Genomic DNA, 16,295 nt, shown 5'->3' on the forward strand with positions numbered 1-16,295 from the left:
CAAGAAAAACCCTCCGCAATCATAGTCCGGGCCTTGCACATAGCATTCCAGATATAGGAGCCACGTTTTGAGACCACACGAAATCATTCTGCATCAGGGACATATAAAGAGAGAATCAAACCAACCCAAAGTTTATGTTGTGAGTACATCATGTCCCCGACCAATTTTCCAAGCAAAGCAATATTAACAAGTCGCATACGACTAATGCCCAACCCTCCAAAAGACTTGGGTTGGGTGACAATCCTCCAAGAAACCATGTGCATGACCCTTCGCTCAGACTTTGTCCAAATGAAACGTCGAGCCAAAGCATCAATTTGATTACAAACACCTTGAGGGATCCAAAAATTTGCATCGAGTAAATCGATATAGCATTCAATACAAACTTCACCAACATCACCTTCACCACCTTATTCAACAGTTTCCCTTTTCAAGAAGCCAACTTTCGAGATACCTTATCCACATTCAAGAATAACGAATCACTTATGTAGTCTAGGTTCTTCACATGTGAGAACAACAAGAAAAAAAATCTTCCATGTAATAAATGAAAATAATTGATAGTATTGAACTCCTCTTAATGGGTGAACAAAGTATAAGGTTGATATTTGGGGGCATTCTAATTTTTAATTTTCATGAAGAAAGATCTAGGAATTATATAAGTAGTTGGTTGATCTAAGAATCAGAGTCCAATGGAGGATTTGTTCGATAGCAATGAATCATTGTTTCCAGTTGTAGTGCATCTGAAAAGAAAGAAAAAGTGAAAGTAAAAGTAAAATGTGTAATTGTAAACTCTAACCATGTAATGGGCCGAGCTCCTCACTTTTTGGCTAAATAAAATGTTCCTACTAATATAGTATTGGGTTGGTTTTTTATATAAAAAGCTAGGGGTAGTCTAAATGACTCATGAGAAAGTTTGGGTTAAATAACCCATCATCAAATCACATTGGAGATAAGTGAGTTGGAAATAAATTAAAAAATAAAATATAGAAATTCTAACTCACTTATCTTCAATGTGATTGGATGATGAGTTATTTAACCCAAACTTTTCTTGGGTCATTTAGACAACCCAAAAAGCTAAATCAAATAATTTATCATTTAGATAAAAAAAATCACGCATAAATATAATTAGGACGCTTTTACAAAACAAAATCAAATACATTCATCGTAAAAAAATTTTAAATTTATGTTTTCTTATATTTAAAATAAACTTTATTCTTTCAATTCATAAACTTGCTTTTTCCTTGCTGAGGCGCTCGCGTTGAGGGATGGTCTCCGGTTAGCTTGGGACAACAGTATTCGTAAGTTGATTTGCAATTCTGATTGCCAAGAGTTGATTGATGCTATAGCTGACCCTAGCTGTGCAAGCTTTCATGCCCATGGGTGGGTGCTGCGTGAAATCCATGCTTTGATGACAAGGAATTGGCGAGTGGAGCTTTCTTGGTGCTGTCGAGACGTGAACATGATAGTGGATTGTTTGGCAAAGAGAGGGTCCATTCTCCCCGCTGCTGGCTACAGTGCGTTGGCTACCCCCTCCCCGGAGCTTGAAGTCCTTCTGTTGAAGGACATTATTGGGTTTAGTTAGTTCGTTTTATTTTCTTGTTAATCTTCCGATGTATAAAAAAATAAACGTAATTACAAATACTAGTTAAATGTCATTTTAGAGTTGGTCTAAATATAGAGTTTTGATGTAATCCCAACCACATTCTCTTCCATCTCATTTACACCCACTTTTTTATTTTTTTTTCTATCATATTAGACATCATATCTCTAACTTCTCTCTTGAGTATATTAGGTGTTAACAAATATTTTATTCTATACGATTATATAAGGACATAATATGCAATAGAATAAGTCTGAAGAAGAGTAAACCACTGTAAGATTGAATACTTTCACCACAAATTGTGTGAGGTAGACAATATTATTTATAATAATAAAGGGACAGAATATGCTAAGAATATTCTGAGGCATATTACAAAATAAATCAATAATTAAAGAAAAGAATATTCCGTAGGATATTACTCCTATTTATATCTAACACCCCCCCCATCAAGTTTAGCGTTGGATTAAGACCAACTCGAAGCTTGGATTTAAAAAGGTCAAACAATGGACGAGGCAACGCCTTAGTGAAAATATCAGCAAGCTGGAGAGAGGTGGGCACATGGCGAACAGCTAATCGACCAGAGGAAACCAGCTCACGAATGAAGTGACAATCCAAGTCAATGTGTTTGGCATGCTTATGAGCAACGGGATTCTGAGCCATAAACAAAGCACTCTGGTTGTCACTAAGAAGAAGAGGAGTCACTGAATAACCGAACACGAAGCTCATGAAGAAGATAAAGTAACCAAACCAGCTCAGAAGCAGTATTAGCCATAGCTCGGTACTCCGATTCACAACTAGAGCGAGCAACAGTAGGCTGTTTCTTGGCACTCCAAGACAAAAGATTATCACCAAGAAAAATAGCATAGCCGTAAGTAGAGCGACGAGTGTCCGTGCAGCGATCCCAATCAGCATCACTATAACCAAGGACAGCGGGGTGAGAGGTACGATGAAACGTAAGACCAAAATGTTGCGTGCCACAGACATAACGAAGAATTCGTTTGACAGCCTGAAAATGATCCACAGTCGGAGCCTGAAGGAACTGACTAACGGTGTTAACAGCATAGGACAAGTCAGGGCGAGTAATAGTCAAGTACTGCAAGGCCTCAACTAAAGAGCGATAATGCGTAGGATCTGAGTAGGCCTCACCAGAACTGACAAGATGAGAACCAGCAGCCAAGGGCGTAGAAACATGACTGGCCTCAAGCATCATAGCACGAGAAAGTAAATCATGTGCATATTTGGCCTGTCCCAAGAACAAACCATCAGCAGTGTAAGTGATCTCAAGACCAAGGAAGTAGCCAAGCTTACCCAGATATTTAATAGCGAACTCAGCATTAAGGCGAGCAATAAACTGAGTTAGAAGGGAGGGATCACTACTAGTAAGGATGATGTCATCCACATACACAAGAAGATAAAGAGTAATATTGCCTTTGTAGAAAAAGAACAAGGATGGATCAGCCCAACTACACGAAAAACCATAACGTAGGAGAAAAGAGCTCAAGCGATGAAACCAAGCACGAGGCGCCTGTTTGAGGCCGTAGAGGGCCTTGTTCAACCGACACACATGAGTCGGGAAACGAGGATCAACAAATCCAGGAGGCTGCTCCATATAAACAGTTTCAGTGAGATGACCATGAAGGAAAGCATTTTTGACATCCAATTGATGAAGCTGTCAATCATTAAGCACAGCAAGAGATACAATAAGGCGGACAGTAGTAGCTTTGACAACTGGACTGAAAGTAAGAGAGTAATCGAACCCTGGAATCTGAGTGAAACCCTGAGCCACCAAAAGCGCTTTTAAGCGCTCAACAGTACCGTCACTATGAAATTTAGTGCGAAAAACCCATTTACTTCCAACAACATTGGTAGTGGAAGGGCGAGGAACCAAAGTCCAAGTACAATTCTTCTGAAGGGCAGAAAGTTCATCCTCCATGGCTGCCAACCACTGAGGATGCTTCATAGCAGATTTGAATCCCTTAGGCTCAGTAACAACATGCAAAGCAGTGAGAAGACCAGTAGACTGAGCATGAACCAAGGCATATCGCAGATTTGGCTTAAAAATACCAGTCTGAGAGCGAGTCCGCGGACGAGCAGCAATATGAGCAAGGGGAACCTGAGCCACAGCCGGGGAAGTAGCCGGCGGTGAAGCAGGCGGAGCCGGAGGCCCAACAGAAGGGGTGACCGGCTGTGTTGGGGAAGTAGGAGCCGGCGAAGGTGGTGCATCGGCAGGAGGAACCGGCAAAGCAGGTAGGGCATCTGAGTCATTACAGGATGGACAAGATAGAGAACCAGTAGGCGATGAACGCTCCGGAACGACAGGAAGAACAGGTGGTGGAGATGGAGGAGAACCTGCATCCGGTTCATAAAATGTAGAGACCACCAAGTCATTAGGTGAAGAGTGAGAACCTGAAAACGGAAAGCAAAATTCATCAATTTGAGCATGGCGGGACACATAGGTCCGAGAAATAGCCGGATCGAAGCATTTAAATCCCTTGTGGTGACTGCTATATCCCAAAAATATGCAAGGAGTACTCCGAGGGCTAAATTTATTTTTCATGTATGGACGCAAGCACGGGAACACCCGACATCCAAAAGGATGAAAACTAGCATACGTAGGCGCAACATGAAACAAAAGCTGAAATGGAACCTGATTAGAGAGCACCTTAGAAGGAACACGATTAATAATATATACCGCAGTACTGAAAGCATCAACCCAATAGCTAGTAGGGACATGTGAGTGATACAATATAGCAAGACCAAGCTCAAGAACATGTCTGTGTTTCCGTTCAACCCGTCCATTCTGTGCCTGAGTATGAAGGCATGAAAACCGATGAAGCACACCTGAGGAAGTAAATAAAGTCTAAACTTTGTTATTAGTGAACTCGGTGCCATTATCACTTTGAAAAACTTTGATCGACCGGGAGAATTGATTTTCCACAAACGCTTTGAAGCGAACAAGAACGTCATAAAAATCAGACTTGCGCTTCAATGGATAAAACCAAGTAAGCCGGGAAAAATCATCCACAAAAATAACAAAGTACAAAAAATATCAGCAGAAGTAACAGGAGATGGTCCCCACAAATCACAATGGATAAGGTCTAAAACTGCAGAAACTCTTTTATTATTATCATAAAAGACTAGACGTTTACTTGTAGCCATCTGACAAGAAGTACAACAGATAGGCTTAGGCAAAATAGAGGAAAGATTGAAACAACCAAGTTTATGCAATTGTTGAATAATGTCAAAATTAACATGTCCTAATCGTGAGTGCCAGAATTCAAAGGAGGCACGAGGTAATGGAGAACTGGTAGTAAGCTGCGCCTGCGATCCTTGGTCAAGCACATAAAGTCCTTTATCACATCGGCCCCCTCCCAGAACGGCGCCTGTCTGTTGGTCCTGAAGAACAAAAGAATCATCCAGAAAAATAGCTTTAGCATTATGGTTATGAGTCAATTTGCTAACAGAGACAAGGATTTTAGTTAACTGAGGCGCAACCAAAACATTAGATAAAGGAACAAAGTGTGAAATAGAACGAGAACCAATATGAGTAATATGTAAACCAGCCCCATTACCAACAAGAACACGATCATTACCAGAGTATTCTTGAGAGTCCGTCAGCTGAGATAGAGAAGGAGTCATATGAGAGGTGGCACCTGTATCCATGTACCAGTCGGAACAGTTGGAGTTGTCCAATGAACAACCCGCAGCAAATGAGTGTGCCAAATTGGCAGACTCAGAAGAACGATCCCAGTGAACCGGACACTTATCAGCATAGTGACCCTGCTCACGACAAATTTGACAGCGAGGAGTGTAAGAGCCACGACGACCAGAGCCACCATTATTGCGACGCGGGCGAGATCCACCATTAGAGTTTCCACGATTTCCAACACGAGAACCACCACCGGAATTTCCACGGTTGCCACTAGTGGAAGACTGAGTACCAGAAGAGCGGGGTAGATTACTCGCATGGAAGGCAGCAGGCGGAGGGGTCACTGATTCTTCAAGAGAAGCCTGAAAAATAGCATGGCTCTCGACCTTACAAAGAATGTCGGTAAAGAAAGGTAGGGGTACCTGATCAAGCTGACCCGTGGAAAAATTTGCATATGACGGGCCAAGACCACGAAGGAACCAGTGAACTTTATCATCATTAGGCACAGGTGCGCCAATAGCAGCCAGCTGATCACATATAGTGCGGAATTTCCGCCTGTACTCAGAAACTGATAGAGAACCACGACGCATGAGTTGAAGTTCATCACGGAGACAGAGTTCACGGGCCTTGCTACGTGAGGCATAAGCAGAGTGTAAAGCAACCCAAACATCACGAGCAGTGGTTGCGCTTAGAGTCTCAGATAAGGCCTCCTCAGTGAGTGAGGAAAGTAGACTGTTGACATTACGATCACGAGCCTGCCACTCCGCATAAAGAGGGTTTGGAGAAGGAGCACCATTACGTAGTGGTTGAGTAACAATTTGTGCAAATGTTTGTTGAGTAAATTCTGGCGGAGGATCGACAGTTGGGTCAACAATATCATACAAGTTCTGATCCTGAAGAAGAGCAGTAACTTGTTTACGCTAGAGAAGAAAATTATCTGGTTTAAGTTTCACCGTAAGCATATGCACTAAAGTGTTCATGGAAAAAGTCGGAGGAGAGCATCAGAAGCTTGGCGGCGCGGGGCTCGAGGCAACACAGAGACACGTGCAAATGACGTCAGCGGCTGGAAAGAGAAAAGAAAAGTTGTTGCACGGAAAGCAAGGCAGCTAGAATAGGAAAAAGAGAGAAGGTGGCAGCATAAGGTTGGAGGCTAGGGTTTCAACCTAAACCTGATACATGTAAGATTGGATACTCTCACCACAAATTGTGTGTGAGGTAGACAATATTATTTATAATAATAAAGGGACAGAATATGCTAAGAATATTCTGAGGCATATTACAAAATAAATCAATAATTAAAGAAAGGAATATTCCGTAGGATATTACTCCTATTTATCTCTAACAACCACTCTACCTTTATCTTTTAAAAATTTTCTTGCTTACTTTTTAATGTTTAATTTGTAAGTATCCTTTAAAAATTTGTGTAAGCATATTTAAAATTTTCAAGTATTTGGACACATAAAACTGGACAGTGGAAACCACCCCGAATGGGGTCCAGTATAAATGTTGCTTGAAAGCTTAAAAAATCAATTTTACCTCTTTGACGTAAGGAAATAACATAAGTGAGAAAAAGATTAAAAAAGTAATTGTAATAAAAATATAAATATCAGCTCAAGCCTTAAATATATGGGAGAGGTAAGAGCCAAAGAAAAAATCAATAAAATAAAATAATTGTAATATAATCGTGTGAATCTAGTTTGGATTTAATTATATATTAAGGGCATCCTATATATTAATTATTATTATTTTCCATCTTTAATTATCTCCTTCAAGTAATCTTTCCGCCAATCCGAATATGTGTATTTTAACACTTTAATTTCACTTTCACCTAATGAGAAAATGAAGAAAAAAAAAAGAAATAACTTTAAGATGTGTGAAAGCAACATTATTCGTAAGAGATGTGATAAGAAAAAAAGAGAATAATAAAAAGAAAAAGATAGTGGAAATAATATAAAAGATAAAGATAAGTGTTCTTTCCGCTCTACCGGAAAAAAAAGAAAAATAAGTGTGAATGAATAAAAATCCGCCAAACCATGCACATTACGTTATGGAAGCTTTTGTGTGGCTCATGCGCCCCTTAATGGCTCATGAATCTTCGAAATAACCTCCATAACGATTCGACCGCACAAACAACCATAAAACCGGTCTCAAAATATGAACCAACAGCACAACACAAGCTACCCTCTTACCTATGTGACTATGTCTCTGTCTTGAAAACCTTCACTATATATTAGTTTTCAATTTTCATTCATCTTTCAATCCATAGGAAGAAAAAGCAGATAGAGATGTTGGATTCTTCTAACAACTCAGCGGTGAAGATAGAAGTGCAGCCAGAGCCGGCAGAGCCGGTAACTGGTGGCGGCGGCGGCGGAGGCGGGATTCTACAGCAATGGAGTAGGGAGGACTTGATCAAGAGAGGGTCGTTGGGATTGAGAGGACTTGCTCTGTTTTTCTCTTTGATTTCCCTCATCCTTGTAGCCAGTAACAAGCATGGTGGTTGGGCAGATTTCGACAAGTATCCACAATACAGGTACCCAGATTCTCCTTTGTCGATTTGGTCGTAAATGTGATGTGGGTTTTTGTCAAAATTTGATTTTGTTCACTGGGGTGTTGGGTTTGAAATGTGAGTTTTTGGATCATAGGTATTTGTTGGCCATAGCTATTCTGTCTTGTTTTTACACTGGAGGCCAAGTGCATCTTGGAGTTCATGAACTTTCCACTGGGAGGAAAATGCTTCAGCCAAGAATTGCAGTGCTGTTTGATTTTATTGGAGATCAGGTTTGGCTTTTTTCCTTCTTCTTTAATCACATTGATTTCTATGGTGCTCTGTTTCTCTGGATAGTGAGAGATTCAGGATTCAAATTCAATTCTGTTATGTAATTAAACTGAATTTCAATTTTTAACAAGACTTGCTTGAAAAAAAATGGCCCTTTAATTTTACTTATTTCTTGATAAGCTGTGTTGTAATATTGTATTAATTATTGTCTCCCTCTAGTAGCCGTGGAAGACTCAAGTTTTTTCCTTATGCAGTTGAGTTAAATTAAACTTGCAAGTAATGTGTAAAAAGCTAGTTTGAAAAGTTCAAACTTCTCTTTGATGTTAACCCTTTAGCAAGGAATCAAAATGTAAACTTATTTCCTCAAGTAATGAATGGTAAGTAAAGTATTATTCTAAAATTTGTTTATAGAAGTAAGACTTTATAGTTTCTACATGCTTTATAACATATATGATCATGTAGGTAAAAAGTTGTTTATTATAAAAGCTAGAATAATTTAGTCTAAAATTAGCTAATGGGTCCTACAAATCAAATGTTTTGTTACTCTACCCAGATAGATTGAGGTGTACGTCCAAGCATTCAGTGTGCTGTTAAAGATTCTCTACGATTAAGATTCAATGGGTCATATACACTTAAAGTGATTTCATTAAATCAAAACGTATGATTTTGATCGAAGAGCTATAAACTATGACTTCACTTAAATACTGGTGAGCCAAAATCATGGTATACAGTAACAACTTTTTTTAACTTTTGTGGTTGTTTAATCATTAATGTGATTTAGACTTCACCGTGATTTTTCAGCGTATATCCATACATGCGGTTAGTGTCCAATAATTGGCTTCTACTTGCCTTTTGTTAGATTATGAAATGTACTAAATTGAGCTCAGCTCAATTGATGAAGTTTTTTTTTGGTTTCAGATTATGGCATATCTCTTGATATCATCAGCGTCTTCAGCGATTCCAATAACAGATACCATAAGAGAAGGAGGAGACAATATATTTACAGACTCATCATCTTCAGCCATTAGCATGTCCTTTCTAGCCTTTATATGTCTCGCACTATCAGCCATTATATCAGGACACAAACTATCAGCTCAAACTTGTATCTGAAATTTCATAAAATTTTCTCTTATCATCTTTCGTATTTCCATTATTTATCAATAATACATGTGTATGTAAATTTGTGCAAGGAAGTGAGTATAAGAATCCTCCACCCCTTTTAAGTCTGAGCTGCTGTGTATATGTTACAATGTGATGTGAAACAGTACTTGTTTTTACTTTTTATACAAGGAATACAAGTTTTTTCCGTCTAAACTATGTTGATGATACAAAGAATACAAGTTTTTTACGATTAATTGAAAAGCAAAATGTAATTTATTTCTGAGCAAAAGCTTTTTAAGTAGTTTAAGAATGTCATAATTGATTTTGAAAAAAAAAAAAGCTGGCTAAACATGCTATTCGGAAGAAATAGTTGTGGTGGATGCATAATTCTAGAGTGCTTGAAAGAAGCAAAGTTAGAACCAGATTCTTTTATTTTTATAATAACATAATTTTAATACTTGTTTACACTGATTTTTTGTAAAATCACATGTAAATTAATTATTTCAAGGATCAGATCCTATTTTATGGGCTCTCCAAGTCCGACGGCTTACAGGCAATTTATGTGCGTTTTCAAGAGTGAAAAAGTGAAGAAATTGTCCGGTGACAACTTGAAAGAAACAACACTCCGGTGAGTATTGCAATAGATGTAGAAACAAGTAGAAATTTAAAAGAAGATAAAAAAGATTGCAAGGAATCAAAAGGTAATCAAAGAGAAAACAAATAAGAACAAAGCAAATTCATTACAGAAATGGTAAATGGTGGAAGGAATCCGTCTACTGCACACTCGTTGAAGCCGTTTGCCATAACCGTGGGCTTGAAGACTTTTTTAGAGCTTTGCAGTCATTTAGGAATCCAACCCCTTATCCTAGTTACAAACTAGTATTTATAGAGCTTAAAATGGAACTACCATTTTAATCCTACGGTTACAAATGAACTGGAAAATAACTACACAATCTACAACCATTTATTTGGCATGATTACAAAATAATAACTTTCAGCAACAACTCTCCCTAATATGTAGTAACTGCTCCATGATGCTATGCTAAGCTGCTACTTCACCTTGATAACCGTTTGACAATTTGAAAAACATCAAATTCCACTCCAAGCATTATCATTAGTAACCGCCCACTCTGTGCTACCAATTTGATCAAATATCAAATTGACTTGGTCTTCCCATTAGATATAACAAACTCGACCCAGTAGTTTTCGACCAAAGCAACACTTTGGTATATCTTCCATATACATATTACATGCATATTTATACCAGGTTGATTTAATCATTCATCCAATTCAATACTCAAATTGGCTTTATAATAACACATTTATTTCAACCTTATATTAAAGCACATATCTGAAGGGCACAGTGGCCAAGTAGGTCGAAATATAAGGCATGCAAATAGAAATATATTCAAATAACAAAGTGTTGCTCTAGATTCAGGATATTGAAAATTTGGTATTAACAGAGGTTTACGGTGGTTTTTGGTAAACAAATATCCTCTTAGTTCGACTAAAGGGAAGCTTAAAATCAGGGCCCTTTTGGGAAAACGTCTTGCCAAAGTGTTGTGTGTGAGTTAATATTATTCGACGAAGATGAACGATTCAAAAGGAACTGGACTTTATTAAACACAGGTTAATTACATGAAGATCAAAACGTAACAAAGCAAAGAGAAAACTACAAGAGAAGTAAATCTCGACAGGAAACAAACAAGTGAAGCAACAGGCTTAAATGCAAGAAAGATAAACAGCTGGTTCTGCAACGTACTCCTCCATCATCACGTCTTGCTCTTTGAGTCTCATTGATGCGGACAAGAGAGCCTTTTAGTGAATTTTTCAGAGTTGAGTTTGAACCCTTTTTCTGATGATTCTTCTCCTATTTATAGTGTTTTCTCTTCCTCCACGTTCTTGGCGGTTGTTCTTCAGTGCACGCGGGCTTCGTGGGTTTGAATTTTGGCACCTTGCCCCACGTTTAGCCGGAGGTTTTGAGCACGTGATTTTAATTGTCTATTTGCAACGTGGGCGGTCTTGAGTCGTGGGTAACCGTTGCCATTCGTGGCATCGTGGGTGCACGCACGTGCTGATAACTACCCATCACTTGGTAACTGCTTCCTTCGCTGAGTTTGTCGAAATTTCCTTTACTCCCTTGACTTTGGGGAATGTTACCTGATGAGTCTCAAGTCTTACCATGGTCCCGTCTGTCGAGAAACCATCTTTCCAACACCGGTGTCGAGAAACGTAGCGTTAATAATCTTAATTCAACAGTTGCCCCCCAAAAATGTTGGTTGTCGACTGCTTTAGCTTGAAGACACCAAGCATTTTTTATCGCGACCGTTCAATCTCAATAATTCAAATGCCTTGCAACCTTGGCCGTTCGATCCTTAGGTCCAATCAATAGTCATAACGTCTGATGACTTTCCACTAGCTGACAGTTATAGCCTTTTTAGGGCCATGATTTCATTTATACCAAAAAGCTGGGCAACGACGTGATTTAATTAATAAAATACTCACTTGGACTCCAAATTTTATAAAATGGAGCACAATGCTGCCTTGGTTCCGTCTGCATTTCTGCTTATAAATACCCCATTAACGTTCCTCTTCAAGCTTTACTTTCTTCAAAAGCTTTCAACTTTCTTCTCTAGAGTTCTTACTCCGTCTTCCTCCGTTTTCCTCAGCACACCTCTCATTTTCTTCAATGGCTTCTAACCCTGACCAGACCATTCCATTGGCCACCGAGCTTAAGCTGGATGAGTCCAAACGCGTGGCAATCCTAGAAACCCCCAACGAAGCGGAGAAGAGAGCTATCTGGAAATCCCAGGTACTCATTCCTTTCTCTGTTAATGGTACTTTACGCGCCATTTTGGGCCCTTTGAAAGTAGTGAAGCATGATAGGCCTAATAGTCTCCCTGATGAACACGAATCATTTCACCCTAGTGTTAGAGGAGAAGAACTCATTTTGGCTTTCCAACCCTCTTATCGCATGCCATTTCTCAATGACCCAAAAAGGGCCTTTCGTTCAGCCCCTCCTAACCCCTCTACTAACGACAAAGCCTATCTCAAAATGGTTAGATAAGGTTGAGGAGCACAAGAGGCAACACTGAAAAGATGTTGGGATTCTCGATTTGATTCAGCTGTCGAGATCTCAAATCTCGTATAACCCTGCCATGCTGTTGAGTGCGCTCTACTTTTGGGAGAGGTCTACTAATTGCCTTCATGTCCCCTTTGGCATGATTACCCCAACCCTCCTGGATGTTGCTGCCATCACTGGATTATGGCCTATTGGTGATGATTATCACTCCGTGCCTGCAGCTGCTAAACCCATCTCGATTCCTACTGATAACATCTCATTTGGCCGGTTTATTAAGGACCATTATGTCGAGAATGGTGAGGTGTCTGATGCTGAACATGTCGCGTTCTTGTTGTATTGGCTTTCAGCTTATGTTTTTTGTACCAAGTCCTTGCGTATACCTGCTAAGCTTTACCTTTAGCCAACTTGATCCACGAGGGTCGACAACTCGCTATGGCTAGGCTTGTTCTCGGTAACCTCTATCAAATGCTGAATGAAGCTGTCGAGGACGTTTGGAGCACCAAGACCATTTCTTTGAATGCGGCTGGACCTCTGTGGTTATTTCAACTTTGGTTGAATGCAGTTTTCGAATCTCTCTTGCCGGTGCGAGACAATCCTCCAACTGTTTTTAGCACTAGGATTGATGCTCATAGGCTTGAAACCTTGACCCCGACCTATGACTCGTCGAGTTTTGAGGCTGACTTCAGGAAATATTTTACCATGTTTCTTGAGCTGAAGCATTATCGATCAAGTTTTTCTCCTTATAGCAAAGCTAGCCGTGGCCCTTTCTGGCTGAAGAATTCTTACCCTAACACGTGTGACCCCACGTCACCCAAGGAACACCATGTTACTCTCTGGAGGACCATCCTTTCACCTAGGGTTTTGACTGTAGGCTTTGCTAGCAACGACTACACTTTGTGTGACTATAATCCTCAATTGGTGTCTCGACAATTTGGGCTTAGCCAAGCTTTGCCCAACACCTTGTTTGACAAGAGCCTTGTCTTATATCCTGGGACCATCAAGAAGGCTTCTGCTTTTGACACGACTGTTCACTTCTATAACAAGAAACTCCTCAACCTGAGCCCTTTCAACTATGCTCCTTCGTACTATGCCACTAATGCCTTCAAAACCTGGTGGTCTGAGTATTGGGCCCAGATTTTGAAGCCCTCGTAGATTGTCTTCAATGCATGACAGATGCTTTTCTTTTGCAGAAGCAGGACTTCAAGAAGACCAAAGGTATGCACCTGGCAGAAATCCGATCCTTTCAAGAGTTCTTTGGTGTGGTATATTATCCAACTCTTCGCCTTCGAGATACAGTTGCGAAAGCAGCTCAGGTATTAAGGCAAAAATGGGAATCTAAAGCTAAAAAATCCAAGTTAATCATTCCTCCTGGTGAGGAAGGTCTATCTTTTGTCATTCGAAAAACTGGCTTTAGGTTCCCATCTTTGCCTACGAGTAGGTTTGCATTGGCTTTTCCACCGGTCTTGCCCAAATGGGTTGACCACATAAATTTAAATGTGTTAGCCAATCAAGCTCTTCCTCCTCGAAAGCGAGTGACTTGGACTAAATGCCACTTATGGGACTTCCCGTATCATGTGCCCGTCGAAATCTTCAACCACATATCGCTAAACATGCGTATTGGTCAAGGTAATATTTCGACTTGGCCTTGATTTCGCCGTTTTACTTCTTAACTTCCCTCTCCATTTGCAACTGAAGTCATTACCCAACCGGCTCCTCAAGTTATTTCCCCGGTGGTCCACTCCTCTAAGGATAAGCCGGTCGAGATTGAGGATGATGACGATGATGAGGACGAAAATGTTAGCCTCGCTGACAAACTCAAGGTATTTTCATTTCGGCTTTTTCCTTTCCTTTTAACTTCTTTGAAATATTGTCTAATATTTTCTTTTGCAGGGTCGAAAAAGGAAAGCTAAGCCTACTGCTTCAGTTAGCCAAAAGAAGGCCAAAGGGACTGGTGCTTCCACAACAAGCAAGGCTTCTCCATTGGTGTCTGATGCTCAGCCTGAAATCGATGGAAAGGAAGGTGGTGGCAACACCACTATTCAGGTATGTTTCTTATTTTCAAGAATACTTTGCGGCATTTTAGTTTGTGACTTCCCAATCAAATCGAGTTTTGCCCTTTTCTCAGGCTGATGTCCACGAGCATTCCACTTCCAATCCTCCATCCCGTGAAAATTCTCCAGTTCCCAACCTTGCAAAATCCAAAACTGAGGGCGTCGAGAAGCCCCATAAGGCCGCGTCTTCGGTCAAAAAGACTTCGACAGCTGAGGGGAAAAAGAAGACTAGGAGCAAATCTGGTCGCAAGTCTTCTCACCATTCCAAGAGCTCCACCAACTCCAGTCCTTCCAAAGGGTCTACTCGCCAGGTAATCATCCATTCCCATAACTTTTCCACTTTCTGGCGGCGCCTTGGATGTGCATCCTATTTTACTTAAGAGGCCACTAAAGAGGTCAAGGCTAACTTTTCTGATTTTCTCCCGTAGGAAACTCAAGGTGCAACATCTCCTATTCATGAAGAAGAGGCTCCTCAGGTCGAGATCCTGCTGCCAGCTGATGACTCGCATTCGAGAGTGCAACCTGACAAGGATGCTAGCCCCATGCCTCCTCCAAAGTCGACAACTGCTACTGTGCAGCCTTCACCTCAAGCCAAGGGCGGTTCTTCATCTCGTGCGTCTAGCGAGAAGCTTGACACCTTATTTGAGACAGACCCACTAGCGGCTTTGGATGGCTTTCTCGATGACACTTTGGAATGGGACTCTCCGCCTCGTCAAGCTGATGTTACTGCTGAGACTGCTCAGTCCAGTGGAATCGCTAACCTTCAGCAAATTGAGGAGAGCCTGGGTCGGCTGAAGGCTATTGTTTTCGACAGTGGATTCCTCGACCAGATTCGAGCTGATTCTCAAGCGAGTCATACTGCTAAGGAATTGCTCATCTTCCTGCTTGGTCAAAAGCATGATTCTCGCCAGACTGCTGCTTTGGCCAACCTTCAATCCTTTTTGATGGATGCCTTAGCCACTTTCCATCAAGCCAAGGACGTGGGCCAAGCTGTTAGCCTCAAGGAAGCCAAAGTCTCTTCTAGTAAAGCTCAGATTGCGGCGATGAAAGCGGAATTCAAGAGATTCACTGCCAGGAAGGTTTTAATTGCAGATGACATATCTGATGTCGACACTAAACTTGAGGAGCTGCGTCGAGAGATTACCAAGTTGGAGAAGAAACGGGCTGATTTGGTCGAGGAAGGCCCTGCTGTGAAGACTCAACTAGATGCGCTCACTAAGGAATCCAAGGCTCTGATTTTCTCGACGAAGGAGGTTATCAAGGATTTGGAGATTGATCAGGCTGTCAAGAAGGATCTCGAAGCCAAAATTGTCACCTTTGCTGACCGCTTGAATTCTTTCAAATCTCAGCTTTAGGATTTCTCTTTTCATTTCTCAGTTTGTAATGATGACATTGTTTTGATCATGGCTTTTGATGCCAAATTTCATGTACTTATTTCGACAACGCCTTTGGCAGTTGACTTTTGGGCTATATAATCTAACCTTTAATTTGCCAAGTATCTTCATTTTTCTACAATGCATTTATGCTTCACTCTCCAACGGCTGCCTATTATTGTTGCACCGTCCAAATTTCAACGCATTATTTATGCCGTCGTCGCTTGATTTCTGGGAAATAGGCCAATTTATTGCAGTCTTTTACCACGTTTTCTTGATCCAGTGAAAGTCTTTGTCCATCAAAGGCCAAAGCTATTTACGATGGTAGTGGTATTTATGATGGTATTGGTAGCCTACGTGGCCTATAACCATAAGGTGAAGAGTTGGCAACTGATTGCCATTAATTAGTGCAACCCTTTGTTATGAGCACTATAAATAGAGCGTTTCTCATTACTTTTCTTCAGTAACTTCTTCAAACCCCTTATCACTTCTTTTCAGTAACTCCTCCAGGGTCTTTCCTTTCCTAACTCCTTTAATCATGGCTAGTCGTCGTCTTCTCAATCAAATCCGGAGCTTGGCTTTTGATCAGGATTTGTTCTGGGAACTATATTCCTTTCTTTCCCTGGATGAAGAGCTTGCAGGGCTCATTAACCAACTTCTGCAGCG

The 16,295-nt window shown here is 40.6% G+C and overlaps 1 protein-coding gene across 1 annotated transcript; it reads left to right on the forward strand.

Annotated features, from left to right (window-relative positions):
• Nucleotides 1-7,314: 7,314 nt before the first annotated feature.
• On the forward strand, nt 7,315-9,248 carry LOC130748193 (CASP-like protein 4B1). Its single transcript, XM_057601357.1, has 3 exons — nt 7,315-7,776; nt 7,889-8,024; nt 8,941-9,248. The coding sequence occupies exons 1-3, from the start codon at nt 7,532-7,534 to the stop codon at nt 9,130-9,132; spliced, it is 573 nt and encodes a 190-aa protein (XP_057457340.1). The 5' UTR covers nt 7,315-7,531; the 3' UTR covers nt 9,133-9,248.
• Nucleotides 9,249-16,295: the final 7,047 nt, after the last annotated feature.

Source organism: Lotus japonicus, chromosome 3, assembly GCF_012489685.1.
Source record: "Lotus japonicus ecotype B-129 chromosome 3, LjGifu_v1.2".
NCBI lineage: Eukaryota > Viridiplantae > Streptophyta > Magnoliopsida > Fabales > Fabaceae > Lotus > Lotus japonicus.